Below are 17,724 nucleotides of genomic sequence, written 5' to 3' on the forward strand. Positions count from 1 at the left end.
AGTTAAGGAGATCAAATATGTGTTTTGAAACTTATTATAACTACCGGGGTTCTTTTTCTATAAATTTTATCTTGTCTGGATAATGATCTTAGCTACATTTTTTTCATTATTATCATGTGAATTTTTCGTTGTTATCTTGATTAACACTATGTTAGTGGAGGTCATTTTTAGCAAAGGTCAAAATCTGACCAATTCTTTGTAGTGGATTGTTAGTCAGTGTTTTCTTTTACATAGACGGGTTCTGTTAATTGGTTGGAATGGGCATTGTGTTGGAGCTATAAGGAAAGGGGAGATTAATGTTGGTCCATTCAATTGATTTTGGATTCCGATGGTTGAAGCAGGGATTTGGGCAGGGTACAGCCCCGATTGCACTTTGTTCAAGCCTGGGCACATGGAGTGGGAGGTATACATCACCGAACTAATTGTGAAGCCAAAACTGGACAATCTGGTTCACAAGGTATCTCAATATGTACTATGATTTCAGTTTCTTGGTTGGGAAGTATTCTTGTTGGGCGTTTTAATTGGTTGTGGTCTTTATAAAGAGGGAATTGGGCCTGAGTAGGCTGATAGTTATGGATGATTACTGTTTGGGCTATTGGGCTAAAGCTTTTATGTGCTGGAATGATTACATTATGACAAGGAGCAAGGCTAACTGGTCTTTTAAGGGTGACCCTTTAAAGGGGTTGGGTTTCCTTAGTATGACTAATGGCCCATACTTTCCAGCCCAAGCGTGTAGGATCTTGGACTCATGTATTCTTTTATGGGGCCGGGCTTGGATTTTGAAAGCTAGCCTGCTCGCTATGCGGATCTCTGTTGGGTTTAGTTGTTGTCTAAAAGATGTCTTGTTTGAATTTTGGATTGGATGGATTGCCACCTTGGCAATCCGTGTGATAATGACAACCAACGGACAAGATGTACTTTAAAGAAACACAAGCGTATCCTCATGATGGTTGTAGCGGTTGCAATGGTCAGTGGTGGACCCGATTTGTTACGCTCCTAACTAACTAGAGATTCAAAGTACAATGCTAACATGTGGGCATGATCCGTGTAAGATGGGATTGATCAATGGGGTGCATCCTTCACATGGCCTTGGATTCTGGGGTGCCTCCTTCACATGGCCTTGGATTCACGATCATCATCATGGACGGTGTAGATATATTTGCAACTTGCATATTGTGTTTAGCTCATTTAGTTGTTATTCTCTTGGCTTTATGTTTGGCCCAAACAAATAGGGAGGTTTTTTGGTATTATGTTATGGGCTTATGTTGGGCCGTTGGTTTTAGATTTTGGGTTAGCTTAGAAATCAAAATGGATGCTATACGAGGAAATAAACACACGGTTTGACCCAAAACGACCATTGGGTAACCAAATCACTAGGGCTAGGTAAACTAACAAACAATCCTAACCACAATTCCTAAATTTACATATCGCATGACTAAACGAATAGAAGTGAGAGTATGGAGAGAGACTATTAAATTAAGCATGTGCCCAAAGCCAATCCAAAGTAAATGGCAAACTCCATTGGGCCATCAATTGTGGGCGAATTCAACCTCTTAAAAAGCATGCAACCAGCCAACCAAATGGAAAAGCACGGACACGCGCCGCGTAACATAAAGGATCATGATCCAATCTACCAAAAAACATGATCCAAAATAACCCGTCAACATAATTATGACAAGTAATGCAACCAATTACTTATTTAAATAAGTATTGATATGGATGTATGTGTACTCCCGAGTCATCAAACTGCCTTTTGATAGCAAGAAAAATACGGCGACTTGAGGCGTGCATTAGGAAATATGGCATCCTAATCGTTACTTTCATTTGTCACGTATATATCGAGCAAGCAAGATCCTGCATAGAAGAAGTTTTTTAAGTCGATATATCACCATGAAAACATCGAGACGAAAGTTAGAACTAGTACCAAAGAACGGGTTTGACTGAAACCAACCGATGTTAAATCGGTGTGGTCCATTCTCTCAACATTTATAAGTCTCTAGATTTGGTCCAAACAAGTAAACAACATAAACTGAACGAGTTAAGCATGTCAATTTAACCACTACGTACACGTTTAATAATTTAACTATTTAAAAAAATAAAATTAAACAAATTATTTTATACAATATTTCTGGTAATGTCATGAAATTGACTCTTAAGAAAAACCTTTACTAAATATAAACACCCAATTGAAAAATTGAAAAAAATAACAATAAAAAATTAACCTCCCACAAACAATAAAGCGTGCAAGTTTTACTATGATGTACGAAGTAATTCACCTGAAAACCAATTCAAAACCCTCACCCTCCTTTCTTCTCTCTCTCAAAACTAACCAGAAAACCAAAGATAATGGCTGACGGTTCTTCCTTGAAGAAACCAAACAGAGATGGAGATGATAGGCCTGATAACCGAATGAGGAAAAACCCCATCGACGATGTCGACCATTATTCTGAAGCCAATGAAAGCGACGATGGCAAGATAAAGGGTAAGCATTCTTCTCATCACTTAAATATTTCCGTTTTATTAGATATGTTATCATTGCCGTTGTTTGGATATTTGTTATTCATAACATCATTATGTTTCGATCTATGTTGATGGTTTGATTTAGTGGCCATTTACTTCAATCTTTGTGGGTGTTTTACTGTATCTTAGCGATGACCGCCACCGGTAAGATCATCTCTCTTCAAGTTAAAGAACTAGACACCATTCGCACCATTAAACTCCAGATTGAGGCTAAGGAAGGTATTCCGTGTCGCCAGCAGGAACTCATCTTAGATGAAATGCTTCTTCAGGACACCGACACCATTGGGGACTTGCGCATCGAGAAGGGATCCACCCTCAAACTTATGCGCAACTCAAAGATGAATATATTCGTGCAGGATCTTGGCCCCTACCATTTGATTTTTCCGCTTGAAGTCAAACCCTCAGACACCATCGGCAACGTGAAAGCCAAGTTTTTTGCTCATTATGGTGGTAGTGGGAATGTGCTAATCTTCAATGAAATTGTTCTTGACGACGATAATGACACGCTTGCTGACTTCAACATTATCAACGGATCCACCCTCACAAGCATGGTAAAATATGAGAAATCTATGGAAATATTTGTGAATTCGTACACTGGAAAGACCATCTCTTTGTTCGTCCACCCTACAGACACCATCACCAAAGTGAAATCGGAGATCAAGCGTAAGGAAGGTATTCCTGTTGACGAGCAGGTGTTGATTTTCAACAAAGTAGTTCTTGAGGACAGCGCGACCCTTCTCGACTTCCAGATCAAGGAGAAATCAACCCTCACGCTTTTGCAACGATCAAGGGGATTAAAGGGATTCATGAATATATTCATCAAGACCTTCACCGAAGATCAGACCATTACTCTGGAAGTCAAACCCTCCTACACCATCCACAACATAAAAGCCAAGATCCAGAATGAGGTGCATATTCCACTTGAAGCTCAGGAGTTGATCTTCAACAAGATGGTTCTCCACGACACTGATACCCTTGCTAGCTATAACATCAACAATAAATCAACACTTACAGTTATACGTATATCACGGGGATTCATGCACATATTTATCAAGACCCTCGATGGAAAGACCATTACTGTGGAAGTCAAACCCTTCGACACCATCCAGAATGTGAAATCAGCTATCTATAATATGGAAGGTACTCCCCACTGCCAGCAGAGATTGATTTATGGCAACAAGCAACTGGAAGACAGCCATACCCTTGCCGACTATGACGTCCACCATGAATCAACCATCCATCTTGTTTTAAGAATACCGGGAGCGATAACGAAGGCGACAAATTGGAGGAGCTTATTTTAATTATGATCTATTACTATGGTTAAAGACGATGCCTTGTTTGTTTTGATGTAGCTATGTTTTGTTAACTTGTTTTCTACAAGTATTTGAAGTAGTTGGAAGCCTTCACTACACAAGTGTTGAAAATTTTGAATGATTTAAACACCCCAAAAGATATATGTTAAATCCATATAACCGGTAAGAACTAAAAGTTAAAATTATATGCAATATTGAACTATTGACGGCTGCAGATTTTGATTTATCATAAAGATTTATCAAATGGTTGGTCTAATAATCCTTTGATTGTATGTATATAAACATTAGATATGATGTAATTTTAATGGCAATACTTAGTTGTGATTGACAAGAAACATTTAACACCACGATTAACCCGGACACGATGCGTTTAACTCTAACACTAGCACATACATGTTTAAATAAGCCATTTACCAGACAATTAAATATAGCTACTTCAATAACACCATGACAAGACACATTTAACAAGATAAATGGCACAATAGGTTGAACTCAAAATATTAATGAGGCAGGTCACATAAACTCAAGACAGTACTTAAAAAAACTCATTTGGCTCAATACCCTTCTTTAGTTGTATTAGTCCTGCCCTAGTATTGTAAAGACCCTAGCTCGAATCTCATAAGCAAAATATTTTTTTTTTCCTTTTGGCGCATCCTTCTGGTGACATTAAACGAAAGACTCATAAGCAATGTAATTTTTTTTTTACCCTTTTGGCGCATCCTTCTAGTGACATTAAACGAAAGACTGAGATATATTAATTAAATAAAGTTGTGATACTGTAATTATTTCAAGTATTTTTATCAAATACAAAGCAAACTAAATATAAAATGGATTTATATTGTGTAAAAAATAGAAAATAGGGTATTAATGTCTAGGTATCTAAAAAACCCGATTTCTAATACCCGATCATACCGAAACACGGTTTGGTTCCCGAAATTGGGTATTAGAAAAACCCGATTTTTGCACCTCTAATGTTGTCAATAGCGAAATTGGGCCTCCATTTTGTAGTTTGCTTAGGGCCTCCGAAAACGTAGGAACGGCTCTGCACTAAACAACCGCAATGAACCTGCATTGTGAATTTCCAATGATTGTGTCACCCTTAAGTCCATATTCCAAGACATGCCCATGATTCCATGAACCTGCTTCCCCATCTTAACATCATACAATGCAGAACAAGAGTTTAAAACAACTTCATTTGTGTAATTTGTGGGATACTGTCCATTTCCTAACATTTCTGTAAACACTTGGATGGCTGATTCAGTCTGTGATTAGGAACATAACCTAACACTAATTGAAGGGGTATGGTCCCAAATCTCACACCAGGCTTAGTCGCGAGTGACCATTTACCCGGCCATTGGCGAAGCTTGGGAGGTCGATTTTTCCCAATTCCGGAGGGGGCGAAAACGTATATACCTAAAAATTTATATACGAAGGTACTGTTCATAACACTACGAAAAGTTCGGGGGGGGGGGGGCAGGCGCCCCCTTCCGCCCCAAGGAAGCTGCGCCCCTGTACCCGGCTCGTTACCCCTACTAACAAAGATTCACCTGTGTTCGTGCGGGCACGCGCGATCCGGTTTGCTTTCCCACTCGGGAAAAGATAAGGAGACTTACCTTGTGTATGAAAATGAGTGTTTTCGTCACAACAAGGGATGCGGTAATCACTGCGGTTACCGCACATAGCGATGCGGTCCAGAACCGCATCCTGTTGTTGATACAAGTGGAACTGACACTTTGACTGGTAGTCACGGACCCTTTTGATAGGACTTCAAGAGGCCCTCGAACGCCTTTCAAGTAGCACGCGAACTATCCTTCAAACCCACTTCAATCGAATATTTGAACTTGACCAATAACAAAACTCGATCAACTGTAAGAAGGGATGACTTACCAACTGCCATCAACCAAATTTGATCAAAGGGTTTACCAAGATCTGATCGCGATCTTTTACCACTGCCTTTGAACGAGTCTTCTTCTTTTGTTCACCCTACTACTTGTAACTCTGTCATCGTTTCAGTTTTCTTGATTGGTTCTTCACTGCGATCGAAAACTTACTGCAATCGGTACCTGGACACCTTTGATCGGAAACACCTCTGAACCGGAAACGGATGGGTCACCTTCAACAAAAATACGAGCATATACCGTCAGGCGAATTTGTTAGCTTCCCTAGGTTTCGTTTCTTCCGCGACACACTCGTTTTTCTAGTTCCAAAATCACCCGAAAAACCGTCGCTAAACTGATCACCATTCACCACCGACCTTCCTAAATGGTACTCCCCATAACACGAGTAACAAACCAAATAGCCGAAGGAGTCAATACACAACGGAAAACAACCCAAATATGTAATCCATTCATGACTCATTAATGCAAGAATCAGAGAGATGAATACGAACGTGATTCACGAATTACTTCTATTAACTTTCGTGAATGAATAAACTTGATTACGAAGACTCAAATATTTCAAGACTAAACATCCTAGACTAATACGAATTCTTTTTCTTCTCTAACTCAAATACTAAACAATACTTATCTAAACAACTAATAATAATAAATAATTCAAATAATAATTAAATAACTTTAATTATTATTTTACTCGTTTATTCCTTCGACTTAATATCTTCTCCAGACTGCCCCTTGAGATTGTTTGTACCTCCGTACTCCGTAGTTGATGTTGTAATCTTATCATTGAATTCGTTGGACTCTTTTAAGTTCTAAAAGTCTTGCTAGGATCTAGTATGTTAGATGATAATTTGCTGAGAAATACGTCAATTTGATCGTAATTTTTTGGTGAAGAACATGATATTTTTATAATAAATAATTAAGAACATGATATTTTTATAATAAACATGCTATAGCATCCACAATGTGAAGTTTGTGAGTAAGTCCGGATGAGGTGTACAAGTTTGTTAGGTTTATCCACATTATGGAGGAATTCCGTTGGGGAAGTTTGGATGTTTGGACCATGGATAAGACACTCCTCAATTGGTTCAATCAATTTAGGATTTTATTTCTAATTTAAAATTATGGTTTCACTTTAAGTTTAAAATTATGTTTTTGCCCTTAGTTGAAAATAAAATTATGCTTTTGCCCCGAACTAAAAATTACGATTTAAAATTACGTTTCTGCCCCCAGTTCAAATAAATTTATGCTTTTGCCCCCAGCTAAAAATTACTATTTTGTCCTCGAGATTCAGAATTACGATTTTATCCCCAGTTTAAAATTACAATTTTGCTCTCAGTTCAAAATAAAATTATATTTTTGCCCCCAGCTAAAAATTACTATTTTGCCATCGGTTTACAATTATAATTTTGCCCCCAATTCAAAATAAAATTATGGTTTTGCCACCAGCATAAAATTACGATTTTACCCTTAGTTAAAAAATATGATTTTACCCCCGTTTCAAAAATTATGATTTCACCCTCATTTCAAAATTACGTTTTTGCCCAAGTTCAAAATAAAATTATGCTTTTGCACCCAACTCAAAATTACGATTTTGCTCCAGTTTAAAATTATGAATTATGGTTTTGCCCCCAACTTAAATTCATGATTTTGCCATTTGTTCAAATTTATATTACAATTTTACCCCAAGTTCAAAATTACGAATTTGCCCCTGTGCAAACTTACAAATTTCCCCTGCTTCAAATTTACAATATTGCCATCACTTTAACTTTTGCCAAATTATGATTTTACCCCAGTCCAAAATAGGGGTGTTCATCGAATCGAATATCGAATTTTCGAATTATTCGAATCGAATTGTTCGAATAATTTTTATTTTTCCTTGAATTCGTATTCGATTAAAACCTACCGAATTCGATTCGAATTCGTATTCAAATAAAAATCCCAATTCGTATTCGATTCGTATTCGATTAAAAATTCGAATCAAATTCGAATAAATTCGATTTATTCAGATTCTTTAAAAACATGTAAAAAACATTCAAAATGAAACATAAATTTTAAAGCAGCCATAAAGCACGATATCACATTAAAAAATTCCAAATAAAGTACCACAAGTCTAAAATTCAAAACGAGAAGTCGGGAATAACTACTCCACATTACAAGTTAATATTTTTATGCTTAGAAATCTATTGATAGATTTGTTACTTTGGTTTTAGTTATGAGCCATGTAGTGGGTTTGATAATGGGTAATTTTAATACTTGGAAAAAAAAATTGAAAATAATTTATAGTATAGCCTAATAAAAGTTATATATATTATATATAAAAATAATAAATAAAAGTGTATAATTTTTATTCGAATTTCGAATCGAATCGAATTTGAAATTATAAATTCGTATTCGATTCGTATTCGATTTACTTGAGTCGAATCGAATTCGAATTCGAATTCGAATTCTTATAATCGAAACGAATTCTTAATAATCGAATCGAACTTAAACGAATTTCGAATTTTTCGAATTCGAAACGAATTCTGCACACCCCTAGTCCAAAAATACAACTTTGCCATCAGTTCAAAGTTACAGTATTGTTATCGTTTTAGTTTTTTTAGCAAAACTATAAAAGTATTTTGTTTTAATTGGTTGACTCCATTTTTTTTGGTCAAGGAGCTGGCTCACGCTCGCTCATTAATCCTGACAAATTGCAGTTTTGCCCTAAGTTCAAATTTACGGTTTTGTTGTCGTTTTATTTTTTTTTTTCTAGCAAAACTATAATAGTGTTTTTTTAATTGGTTGAGAATTATTCAGCTATCGCCCCGCAACGCGGGCGGGGCATCAACTAATTGTATATATAAGTATATATAATATAATATAATTACTTGTGCAACTTTTATAAGACTACCGGGTATGGGCGTTGGTTTTTGGGGTTTTTGGCCCTTTAACGTGGGGTGCTTCACCTCGGGTTGGTGTTGGGCATAGCGTTGCCACTTTGGCGTGGGAATTATGTCTGGCGTGGGGTAAGGGGCTGGGGTGATATGGCTGGTTCGATCTAAGCCAACCAAATAAATCCACATCGCTGGCCACGCCACACCACATCCCTAGTTTTTTAGTTTTACCTTGTGGATCTCACTCTCACTATATGTCATGCAATACCCCCAACCCAACCCAATCCAACCCAAGCCCTTCCATTCCACAGCCCATAGTCAACAAAAAAGTACAACCAAGAACCTTTTGCAGGTGTCAAAGCAAAACCCTCAAAACTTCTCTTCTCGTCTCTGTATCTCCCCCTTTCTGAAACATTTTCGAGAAAAACCAGAGGAAGAGTAATGACTTCGTTGAAGAAACCGAACGGAGATGATCGGTCTGGTAATCGGAAGAGAAACAACCCCAGTGACGGTTATTTTGAAGCCGAGGAGTGCGACGAAGGCGAGATAAGGGTTTCTCTAATCAACGCCATTGTTTTAATATTTTGCTACATTTTGTCTTTCGTCGTATCATTACTAGCTTTGTCTGGTCTAGCCATACTCGTTTCTTGATTTGCTTTGCTTTGTCTACATTTTAGTTTCCTGCTTATTTACTTAAATCCTGGTGTGTGTTTGACTGTATCTTAGTAATGACCGCCACCGGTAAGATCATCTCACTTAATGTCAAAGGCTCAGACACCATTGCCCGCATTAAACACCAGATCGAGGCGGAGGAAGGTATTCCGTGCCGCCAGCAGGAACTGATCTTTGATGAAATGATTCTTCAGGACACCGATATCATAGGGAACTTGGGCATCGAGAAGGAATCCACCACCCTCAAACTCATGCGTAACTCAAAGGGATTTATGAATATATTCGTCAAGACCACCGGCTCCTCTCCTACGACTTTGTCTATTGAAGTCACACCCTCGGACACTATCGCCAAGGTGAAGGCCAACGCTATCGAAAAAGTGAAGGCCAAGATGCTTGATGATAGCGTTGGGAACGTTCTCATCTTTAATGACATTGTCCTCGACGATAATGACACGCTTGCTGACTTGAACGTTATTAACGGATCCACCCTTACAAGCATTCACAAATCTGTGGACTTGTCCTATATGGAAATATTTGTGAATATTTACACAGGAAAGACCATCAGTTTGTTAGTCAACCCGACATGCACCATTGATGATGTGAAATCGATGATCCAGTCGAAGGAAGGTATTTATTACAAGGAGCAGGTGTTGATCTTCAATGAATTGGTTCTTGAGGACAGTGGGACCCTTTTCGACTTCCACGTCAACAGGAAATCGACCCTCACGCTTATGCGTAGATCAAAGGGATATTCCGAATCCCTGAAGATATTCATCAAGATGCTCACTGGAGAGATCTTTACTCATATAGTCAAATCGTCAGACACTGTCCGTAGCGTAAAAGCCAAAATTCAGGATAAGGTGCATATTCGCCATCACAAGCAGGAGTTGATCTTCAACGAGATTATTCTCTGCGACGATCATACTCTTGCTAGTTATAACATCAACAATGAATCCACAGTCACAGTTATGCGTGTATCACCGGGATTCATGCCTATATTCATCAAGACCCTCACCGGAAAGACCATTACTCTGGAAGTTGAATCCTCTGACACCATCCTAAATGTGAAAACCAAGATCCAAAATCGGGAAGGTATTCCCCCCGACCAGCAGAGGCTGGTATTAAGTATCGGAAACACCGGAAAGCTACTAGATCAGGATAGCCTTACCCTTGCTGACTACGACGTCCACAAGGAATCAATCATCCATCTTGTTTTAAGATTAAGGGGATGATGAAGGTAATAGATTAGAGCAGCGTATCTTATTATCCGTTAGTATGCTAAAAAGACGATGTCTTGTGTCTTTTGATGTAGCTCTCTTTTGTAAACTTATTATCTACAAGCATTTGAAATAGTTCGAAGCTTCACTTCAACAATGTTAATTACATTTAACCACTAACGGCCCAAAGTTAAAATTCTATGCAACAGACGGTTGCTTATCATATTTATCACAAATTTTTATCAAATGGTTGATTCACTAATGCTTTTTTAACTAATTGATCTGAATATAACAGTTATGAAAAAAAGTAACTGTTGGAACAAAATTTAGATTGATAAATCAACCTTATGTTTATGTTTTAGTAAGAACCAGTGACTAAAATGGTATTAACATAACAGTTCTGAAATATTTATGTTTTAGTAAGAACTCTTCTTCGAGCATACCTATTTTGCACCGTTGTGTGATACCTTTGACCGTTTTAATTGTATGCATCTAAAGATTAAATATCATGTAATTTTAATGGCAATACTAAACATGTTTTTTTTTTTTGTCAAACGAGACGTGTTTGACAAGAAACATTTAACACGACTATTCAACCCGAATGCGATATAATTTACAAACATCCTGAGTTACTTCTTTATTTGTTACTTGATATATAAGTTCATAGTATAACAAATTCTATTATAAGTAATCCAAATAGCCTTCTTTCTGTTATTACAATGTGTTTATCAGCCAGATCCTTGGGACTGGGCCCTGTTTCTGTAGATGAAACAAGTGTTTTTGTTGCTATTTCATCTGTTCATTGGATGCTTGTAAGTTTGTGATTGGTGGGATCAAAGCATATGTTCCCATATGGAAGAAAGAGGTTTACTACTTTACTCCAATGGTACAGTATGGAAAGGAAACATGGAGTTTCTTGAGGGGAGGCCAGAAATAGAAAAACAAGGTTTGCTGCAAACCGAAAGCTATTTCATCTGTTCGTTGTTGGTCGAACCCACATACACCATTGCCCAAGTGAAATCGGAGATCGAGCGTAAGGAACATGTTCCCTTTGACGAGCAGGCCTTGATCTTCAACAATATGGTTCTTGGGGATAGCGCAACCCTATTCGACTTCCACATTAACAGGAAATCGACCATGAGGCTCATGCATAAATCAAAGGGATCTATGCAGATGTTAATTACGATATTCATCAAGACCCTTGCCGGAGATGAGATCATTACTCTGAAAGCCAAACCCACATACACCATCCGCAACATAAAAGCCAAAATCCATTATAAGTTAGATATTCCTCATGACGACCGGGAGTTGATCTTCAACGAAATGGTTCTTCATGATAATGATATCCTTGCTAATTGTAACATCAACACGGAATCCACACTCGCACTTATGCGTGTATCAACAGGATATATGCATATATTCATCAAGACCATGACCGGAAAGACCATTACTTTGGAAGTCAAACCATCTGACACCATCCACAATGTAAAATCCAAGTTCTATGATAGAGAAGGGTGGCTTTCATGCGTGCAGAGTGTGATCTTTGCTGGAAAGCAACTGGAGGATAGCCCTACCCTTTCCGACTACAACATCCAAAATGAATCGACCCTCCTTTTTGTGTTAAGCAAACGTTAGGAGGGAGTTAAATTATAGTAGCATATCTTATGATCCTTTAACTATTATAGTAATAGATGATGCCTTGTGTCTTTTGAAGTAGTTCTCTTTTGTTACTTTCAGTGGCGAAGCTTGAGATTTCTGACCGGGGGGTCGGAAGTCACCGGATCTAAAATTATACCTTAAAAATTATAAAACCGGGGGGTCGAAAACATATATATCTAAAAAATTCTATACGAAACGTACATACATAACACTAATGAGCGAAAAGTTCGGGGGGTCGGGCGCCCCCCCCCCCCCCCCCCCCCCGGGCCCCTTCAAAGCTACGCCCATCGGCCCATGGTTACTTTTTGTCTACAAGTATTGTGATTACTAGAAGCCTATCCTACAATAGTAAAAGATGATATGCCTTGTGTAGGTTGAAGTAGTTCTCTTTTGTTACTTGTTGTCTACATAGTATTGAAACTATTGAATGAATTTATCATAAAAGACTTATCACATGTGCATAGAAATGTGGAATAAAAAAAGAACAACTCAAATTTACAAAGAAATCTAAACTAGTAAAATACACATGTGCATGATACAAAAACACAGTTATACATGTGGTCATGGAAAACATGTTTTATGGAACAAAATACATGAGGTATACATGATAGATCCTATGGAACAAAATACATGAGATATACATGATAGATCCGAATAAAAAAAAACACTACATTTATGTGCATATGCACCAAAAATGTACAAATCCAAGCCAAAAAAGGTAAAATTGCAACTCTGCAATATTACCATAATTTATTAAAAAGAACACATGACTTGCACTAAACCACAAGTGAAGAAGGCTATAAACACCACCGTTTGACCATCGTTTAGCCACTGGTAAGATCATTTCGCTTAATGTTGAAGGCTTAGACACCATTGGCGACCAAAATAAAGTCTGAGGAAGGTATTCTGTGCCGCCAGCAGGAACTGATCTTCGTTGAAATGATTCTTATATAAACATATAAAATTAAAATAACTGAAAGAAAGTTGTTTGGATTACTTATAATAGAACTTGTTATACTTTAAACTGATATTATATCTTATATTGAAAGAAGGTTGTTTGGATTACTTATAATAGAACTTGTTATACTTTAAACTGATATTATATCTTATAATTATCTATTTTAACTTATCTTTCCTTTTGCAGTTTGGGCTTCTCTTTCGGGTCCCCTACGCGACTTTCCTTCTGTTCTCCACCACAGCCTTCACTCTCCTATGTTTTCTGCTCATCAGAAAGTCACCTAGGGTAACTTCCCTTTTCTGGTTGATCTTCACAAATGGTGTTGGCCAACGGCTCTATTCTTTGTGTATTTATATCAAAATTGTTGGTACTCATAGCAGAGAAAAAACAATGTAGTCTCTTGATCGATGCGTTCTTTCGTCTTGTTCAAGTGATTTTATCTCTTCTTTGTTTATTTGGATCATCGACCATTCTCCTAGTCTTGTTATCTTTTGTATTCGTCTCGTCTTTGACGACTTGTTCCAGTTCGAGTTGTTTGATTACATCGACTTAGAATCGGTGTTTATGTTCTTGTAATTCTTGTAATCAATAGAACAACATATTTCTTGACATATCCCGGTCACAGATAGTCTCCTATATAAAAGATAAGCCTGGCAAAAGGATCTGGTCGGTTCATAACGGGTTTGGGTCAAAATGGACCGCTTAGAAAAAGGTTCGGGTTGAAACAGGGTGTTCTAGAAAAAATTGTCAAATGAGTAAATAAAATACTTATAGCAGCTACACCAATCAAAACTTTACTATTTTGGGAAAAAGGATCATATCAGTGCGATATTGAAACTTGTTTAACCGAAATCAAGATTTTAAGATCATTGAAGATATAACAAGTTGAATAATTTTAAAAAGATCACTAAAGATTTGGATGATTTAGTGAAGCAAAGAAGTTGTTTGATGGATTGGAGAAAGTATGCTTAGTGACATGGAATGCATATTGCAGGCCATGCCCTTATGATGGGTGTCGCGGAAAATTTAAACCCAAGCCTCGTTCAAGAAGATGAGTCGACTATGGTTTGGAAAAAAAAAGGACCAGGCTGATGAGGGTGGGGAAGGAAAATACCAAATGAGTGTTATCTTTGTTATATTGCCCATCATGACCTGTGTCTTTCTTTTTTTTTATTTATAAATTTTAGTTAAAAAGGGGTAACTAATCTGTTATTATCTTAAATATGTTGTATCATTGGGGTTATTGAACCAGTTATATTTGATAAATATGTTGTATCATTGGTGTTATGGAACTAGTTATATTTGATAGTGTTGTGTAAACTGCTTATTAAACAAGTATGTGTTAGTGTTGGAATGGAGTATTAACAGTAACACATTTAGTTAAACGTACACGTATCATGTTCGGGTTGAATAATGTGTTAAACGTGCCTTGTCAAACGCAACACAACATGTTTTACCAGCTCATTGCCACTAAAATCACATCATATTTATGTTTAGATACATAAAATTAAAATGACCAAAGGTATAATACAACTGTGCAAAATAGGCATGCACAAATAAGGGTTCTTACCAAAACATAAAACATTTCATAACTGTAATATTTAGATCATTGTAGTGATTAAAATACAGAACAGGTAGTCATACATAAGCCTAATTTATGAACCTAAAATTTGTTCCAACAATTCATTATTTTCCATGACTGTTATATTTTGATCATTTCGTTAAAAAGCATTACTAAACCAACCATTTGATATAGTCTTTCATGCTATATGGATCATAAGATAGGCTTGCTCTAATGTCTAATCTATTACCTTCATCATCCCTCCCCTTAATATTAAAACAAGATGGATGGTTGATTCATGGTGGACGTTATAGTCGGCAAGGGTACGGCTATCCCCCAATTGCTTTTCGTATTGGCTATCCCCCAGTCGCTTTCCGTTAAATATCAGTCTCTGCTGGCAGTTGGGAATACCTTCCATATTATAGATCGCTGATTTCACATTCTGGATGGTGTAGAAGGGTTTGACTTCCAAAGCAATGGTCTTTCCACTGAAGGTCTTGATAAATATGTGCATGAATCCCCGTGATATACGCATAACCGTAAGTGTTGATTTATTGTTGATGTTATAGCTAGCAAGGGTATCAGTGTCGTGGAGAACCATCTTGTTGAAGATCAACTCCTGAGCGTTAAGTGGAATATGCACCTCATCCTGGATCTTGGCTTTTATGTTGTGGATGGTGTATGAGGGTTTGACTTCCAGAGTAATGGTCTGATCTCCGGTGAGGGTCTTGATGAATATCTTCATTATTCCCTCTCCAGTGAGGGTGTTGATGAATATCTTCATGAATCCCCTTGATCTATGCAAAAGCGTGAGGGTTGATTTCCTGTTGATCTGGAAGTCTAAAACAGTCCCACTGTCCTCAAGAACCATTTTGTTGAAGATTAACACCTGCTCGTCAATAGGAATACCTTCCCTATGCTCGATCCCCGATTTCACTTTGGTGATGGTGTCTGTGCAGTGGACGGACAAAGAGAAGGTCTTTCCGGTGTAGGAATCCACAAATATTGTCATCGATTTCACAGATTTAGCAATGCATGTGAGGGTGGATCCGTTGATAATGTTGAAGTCAGCAAGCGTGTCATTATCGTCGTCGAGGACGATTTCATTGAAGACCAGCACATCCCAAATACAACCATAATGACTACGCAGCTTGGCTTTCACATTGCCGATGGTGTCTGAGGGTTTGACTTGGAGCGAATAAATCAAATGGTAGGGGCTAGGTGTCTGCACAAATATATTCATCCTTGAGTTGCGCATAAGTTTGAGGGTAGATCCCTTGTCGATGCACAAGTCCTCAAGGGTATCGGTGTCATGAAGAAGCATTTCATTGAAGATCAGTTCCTGCTGGCAACACGAAATACCTTCTCTATCCTCAATCTGGAGTTTAATGGTGCGAATGGTGTCTAATTCTTTGACTTCAACAGAGATTATTCTACCGTTGGCGGTCATCACTAAGATACAATAAAACACACACAAATGTTAAAGTAGATTCAAAACCAAGCACTAAATTAACCAGCAAAAAAGTCGAAAAGCTAGACCTAGACAGAGAGCTAATAGCATTCAAGTAAACAGCCACTAAATCAAACCATCAACAAAGATCGAAGTAATAACAAATATTAAAACAATGGTGATGAATAACAAATCAACTACAGGTTAGCCCTAAAACATAAAATAAAGCAAATTTTTAAACGATGAGGAAGAATGCTTACCCTTTATCTCGCAATCGTCACTCTCGTCGGCTTCAGAATAATCGTTGACGTCGTCGCTGGGGTTTTTTCTCTTCCGGTTACCAGGCCTATCATCTCCGTCTACGTTTGGTTTCCTCAACGAAGAACAGTCAGCCATTATCTATCTGCCCCTTTTTTTCCTTTGGTTTTCTGGTTGATTTTTTTGATAGAGAGAGAGAGAGAGAGAGAGAGGAGGGTGAGGGTTTTGAATTGATTCCTTGCTCAAGTTTCAAGTACTGGAGTGAATTTGTTTGCGAGAGGTTTCATCTAATATTTATTTTTATTAAAGATTTTAAATAGATCCTTTATCATGTATGTGAGTGTAGGCTACTTATCAATGAGTGTGTTTGTAAATTGTTAGGGGTGGATGTAGGGCTGTAAACGAACCGAACGTTCAGCGAACAGTTCGTGAACCGTTCGGCGGGAAGTTCGTTTATGTTCGTTCGTTTAATAAACGAACGAACATGAACAAGAAATTCCGTTCGATTAGTTAAATGAACGAACATGAACAAAGGTCTCGTTCGTTCAATTGTGTTTGTGAACGTTCGGTAAGGTGTTTGTGAACATTCGTTCATTTGCGTTCGTTTATGTTCGTATGTTCGTGTTTTAATTAAAGATTTTTATACTTTCATATATTTTATCTATACTTTTTATACTATTAAACTTTTATTTATATCATTACCCTAACAATTAAACTAGGAAACTCTTTTTCACCTTGTTTATGCACCATTTCTCTTACTTTTTTCATTATTTACATCGACGAATATGATCTACCTCCGTTCCACAATAAAGGATTCAAGTTCTAGTGCTACTCTCTGGGCCATCCACCTTTATCCTTCATCGCGTTCGCCAAATTTATTTGTGTTCGCTTGTGTTCGTGAACCGTTCTTGAACACGCTCATTTCCTTAATGAACGAACACGAACATAAAATCTCGTTCGGTAAGTGTTCATGAACCGTTCGTAAACATGTTTATTTCCTTAACGAACGAACACGAACAAGGCCTCGTTCGTGTTCGTTCGGTTCATTTACAGCCCTAGGTGGAGGAAAGGAAAAAAAATTAAAAAGAGTAAATTACGTTTTTGGCCCCTGTGGTTATATCATTTTTACTATATTAGCTCAAAATAAGAATTTTTAACATATCTGTCTCCATGGTCTCTATAACTAACCATTTTGGCCCCTAAGTCTAGAGATCATGGGGGCCAAAATGGTTAGTTATAGAGACCGTGGGGGCCATAATGGTTAGACTTATGGGGCCAAAATGGTTAGTTATAGAGACAATGGGGGCAGATATGTTAAAAATTCTTATTTTGGGTTAATATAGTA

The 17,724-nt window shown here is 37.5% G+C and overlaps 4 protein-coding genes across 4 annotated transcripts; 3 read left to right on the top strand and 1 right to left on the bottom strand.

The window, feature by feature from the left end:
• Positions 1 to 2,604: 2,604 nt before the first annotated feature.
• Positions 2,605 to 3,929, top strand: LOC110932404 (polyubiquitin-B). Its single transcript, XM_022175742.2, has one exon. The coding sequence runs from the start codon at positions 2,652 to 2,654 to the stop codon at positions 3,819 to 3,821; it is 1,170 nt and encodes a 389-aa protein (XP_022031434.2). The 5' UTR covers positions 2,605 to 2,651; the 3' UTR covers positions 3,822 to 3,929.
• Positions 3,930 to 8,972: 5,043 nt separating this feature from the next.
• On the top strand, positions 8,973 to 10,669 carry LOC110880138 (polyubiquitin). The gene is made up of 2 exons (XM_035975218.1): positions 8,973 to 9,156; positions 9,331 to 10,669. Exon 2 carries the CDS (start codon positions 9,333 to 9,335, stop codon positions 10,506 to 10,508), a length of 1,176 nt encoding a protein of 391 aa, XP_035831111.1. The 5' UTR covers positions 8,973 to 9,156; positions 9,331 to 9,332; the 3' UTR covers positions 10,509 to 10,669.
• Positions 10,670 to 11,345: 676 nt separating this feature from the next.
• LOC110932411 (polyubiquitin) lies at positions 11,346 to 12,128 on the top strand. The gene has a single exon (XM_022175751.1). It carries the CDS (start codon positions 11,346 to 11,348, stop codon positions 12,126 to 12,128), a length of 783 nt encoding a protein of 260 aa, XP_022031443.1.
• A 2,640-nt stretch (positions 12,129 to 14,768) lies between these two features.
• On the bottom strand, positions 14,769 to 16,625 carry LOC110880102 (polyubiquitin-B). The gene is made up of 2 exons (XM_022128667.2): positions 16,382 to 16,625; positions 14,769 to 16,123 (listed from the first exon to the last, which is right to left on the bottom strand). Exons 1-2 carry the CDS (start codon positions 16,515 to 16,517, stop codon positions 14,910 to 14,912), a joined length of 1,350 nt encoding a protein of 449 aa, XP_021984359.1. The 5' UTR covers positions 16,518 to 16,625; the 3' UTR covers positions 14,769 to 14,909.
• Positions 16,626 to 17,724: the final 1,099 nt, after the last annotated feature.

Source organism: Helianthus annuus, chromosome 1, assembly GCF_002127325.2.
Source record: "Helianthus annuus cultivar XRQ/B chromosome 1, HanXRQr2.0-SUNRISE, whole genome shotgun sequence".
NCBI lineage: Eukaryota > Viridiplantae > Streptophyta > Magnoliopsida > Asterales > Asteraceae > Helianthus > Helianthus annuus.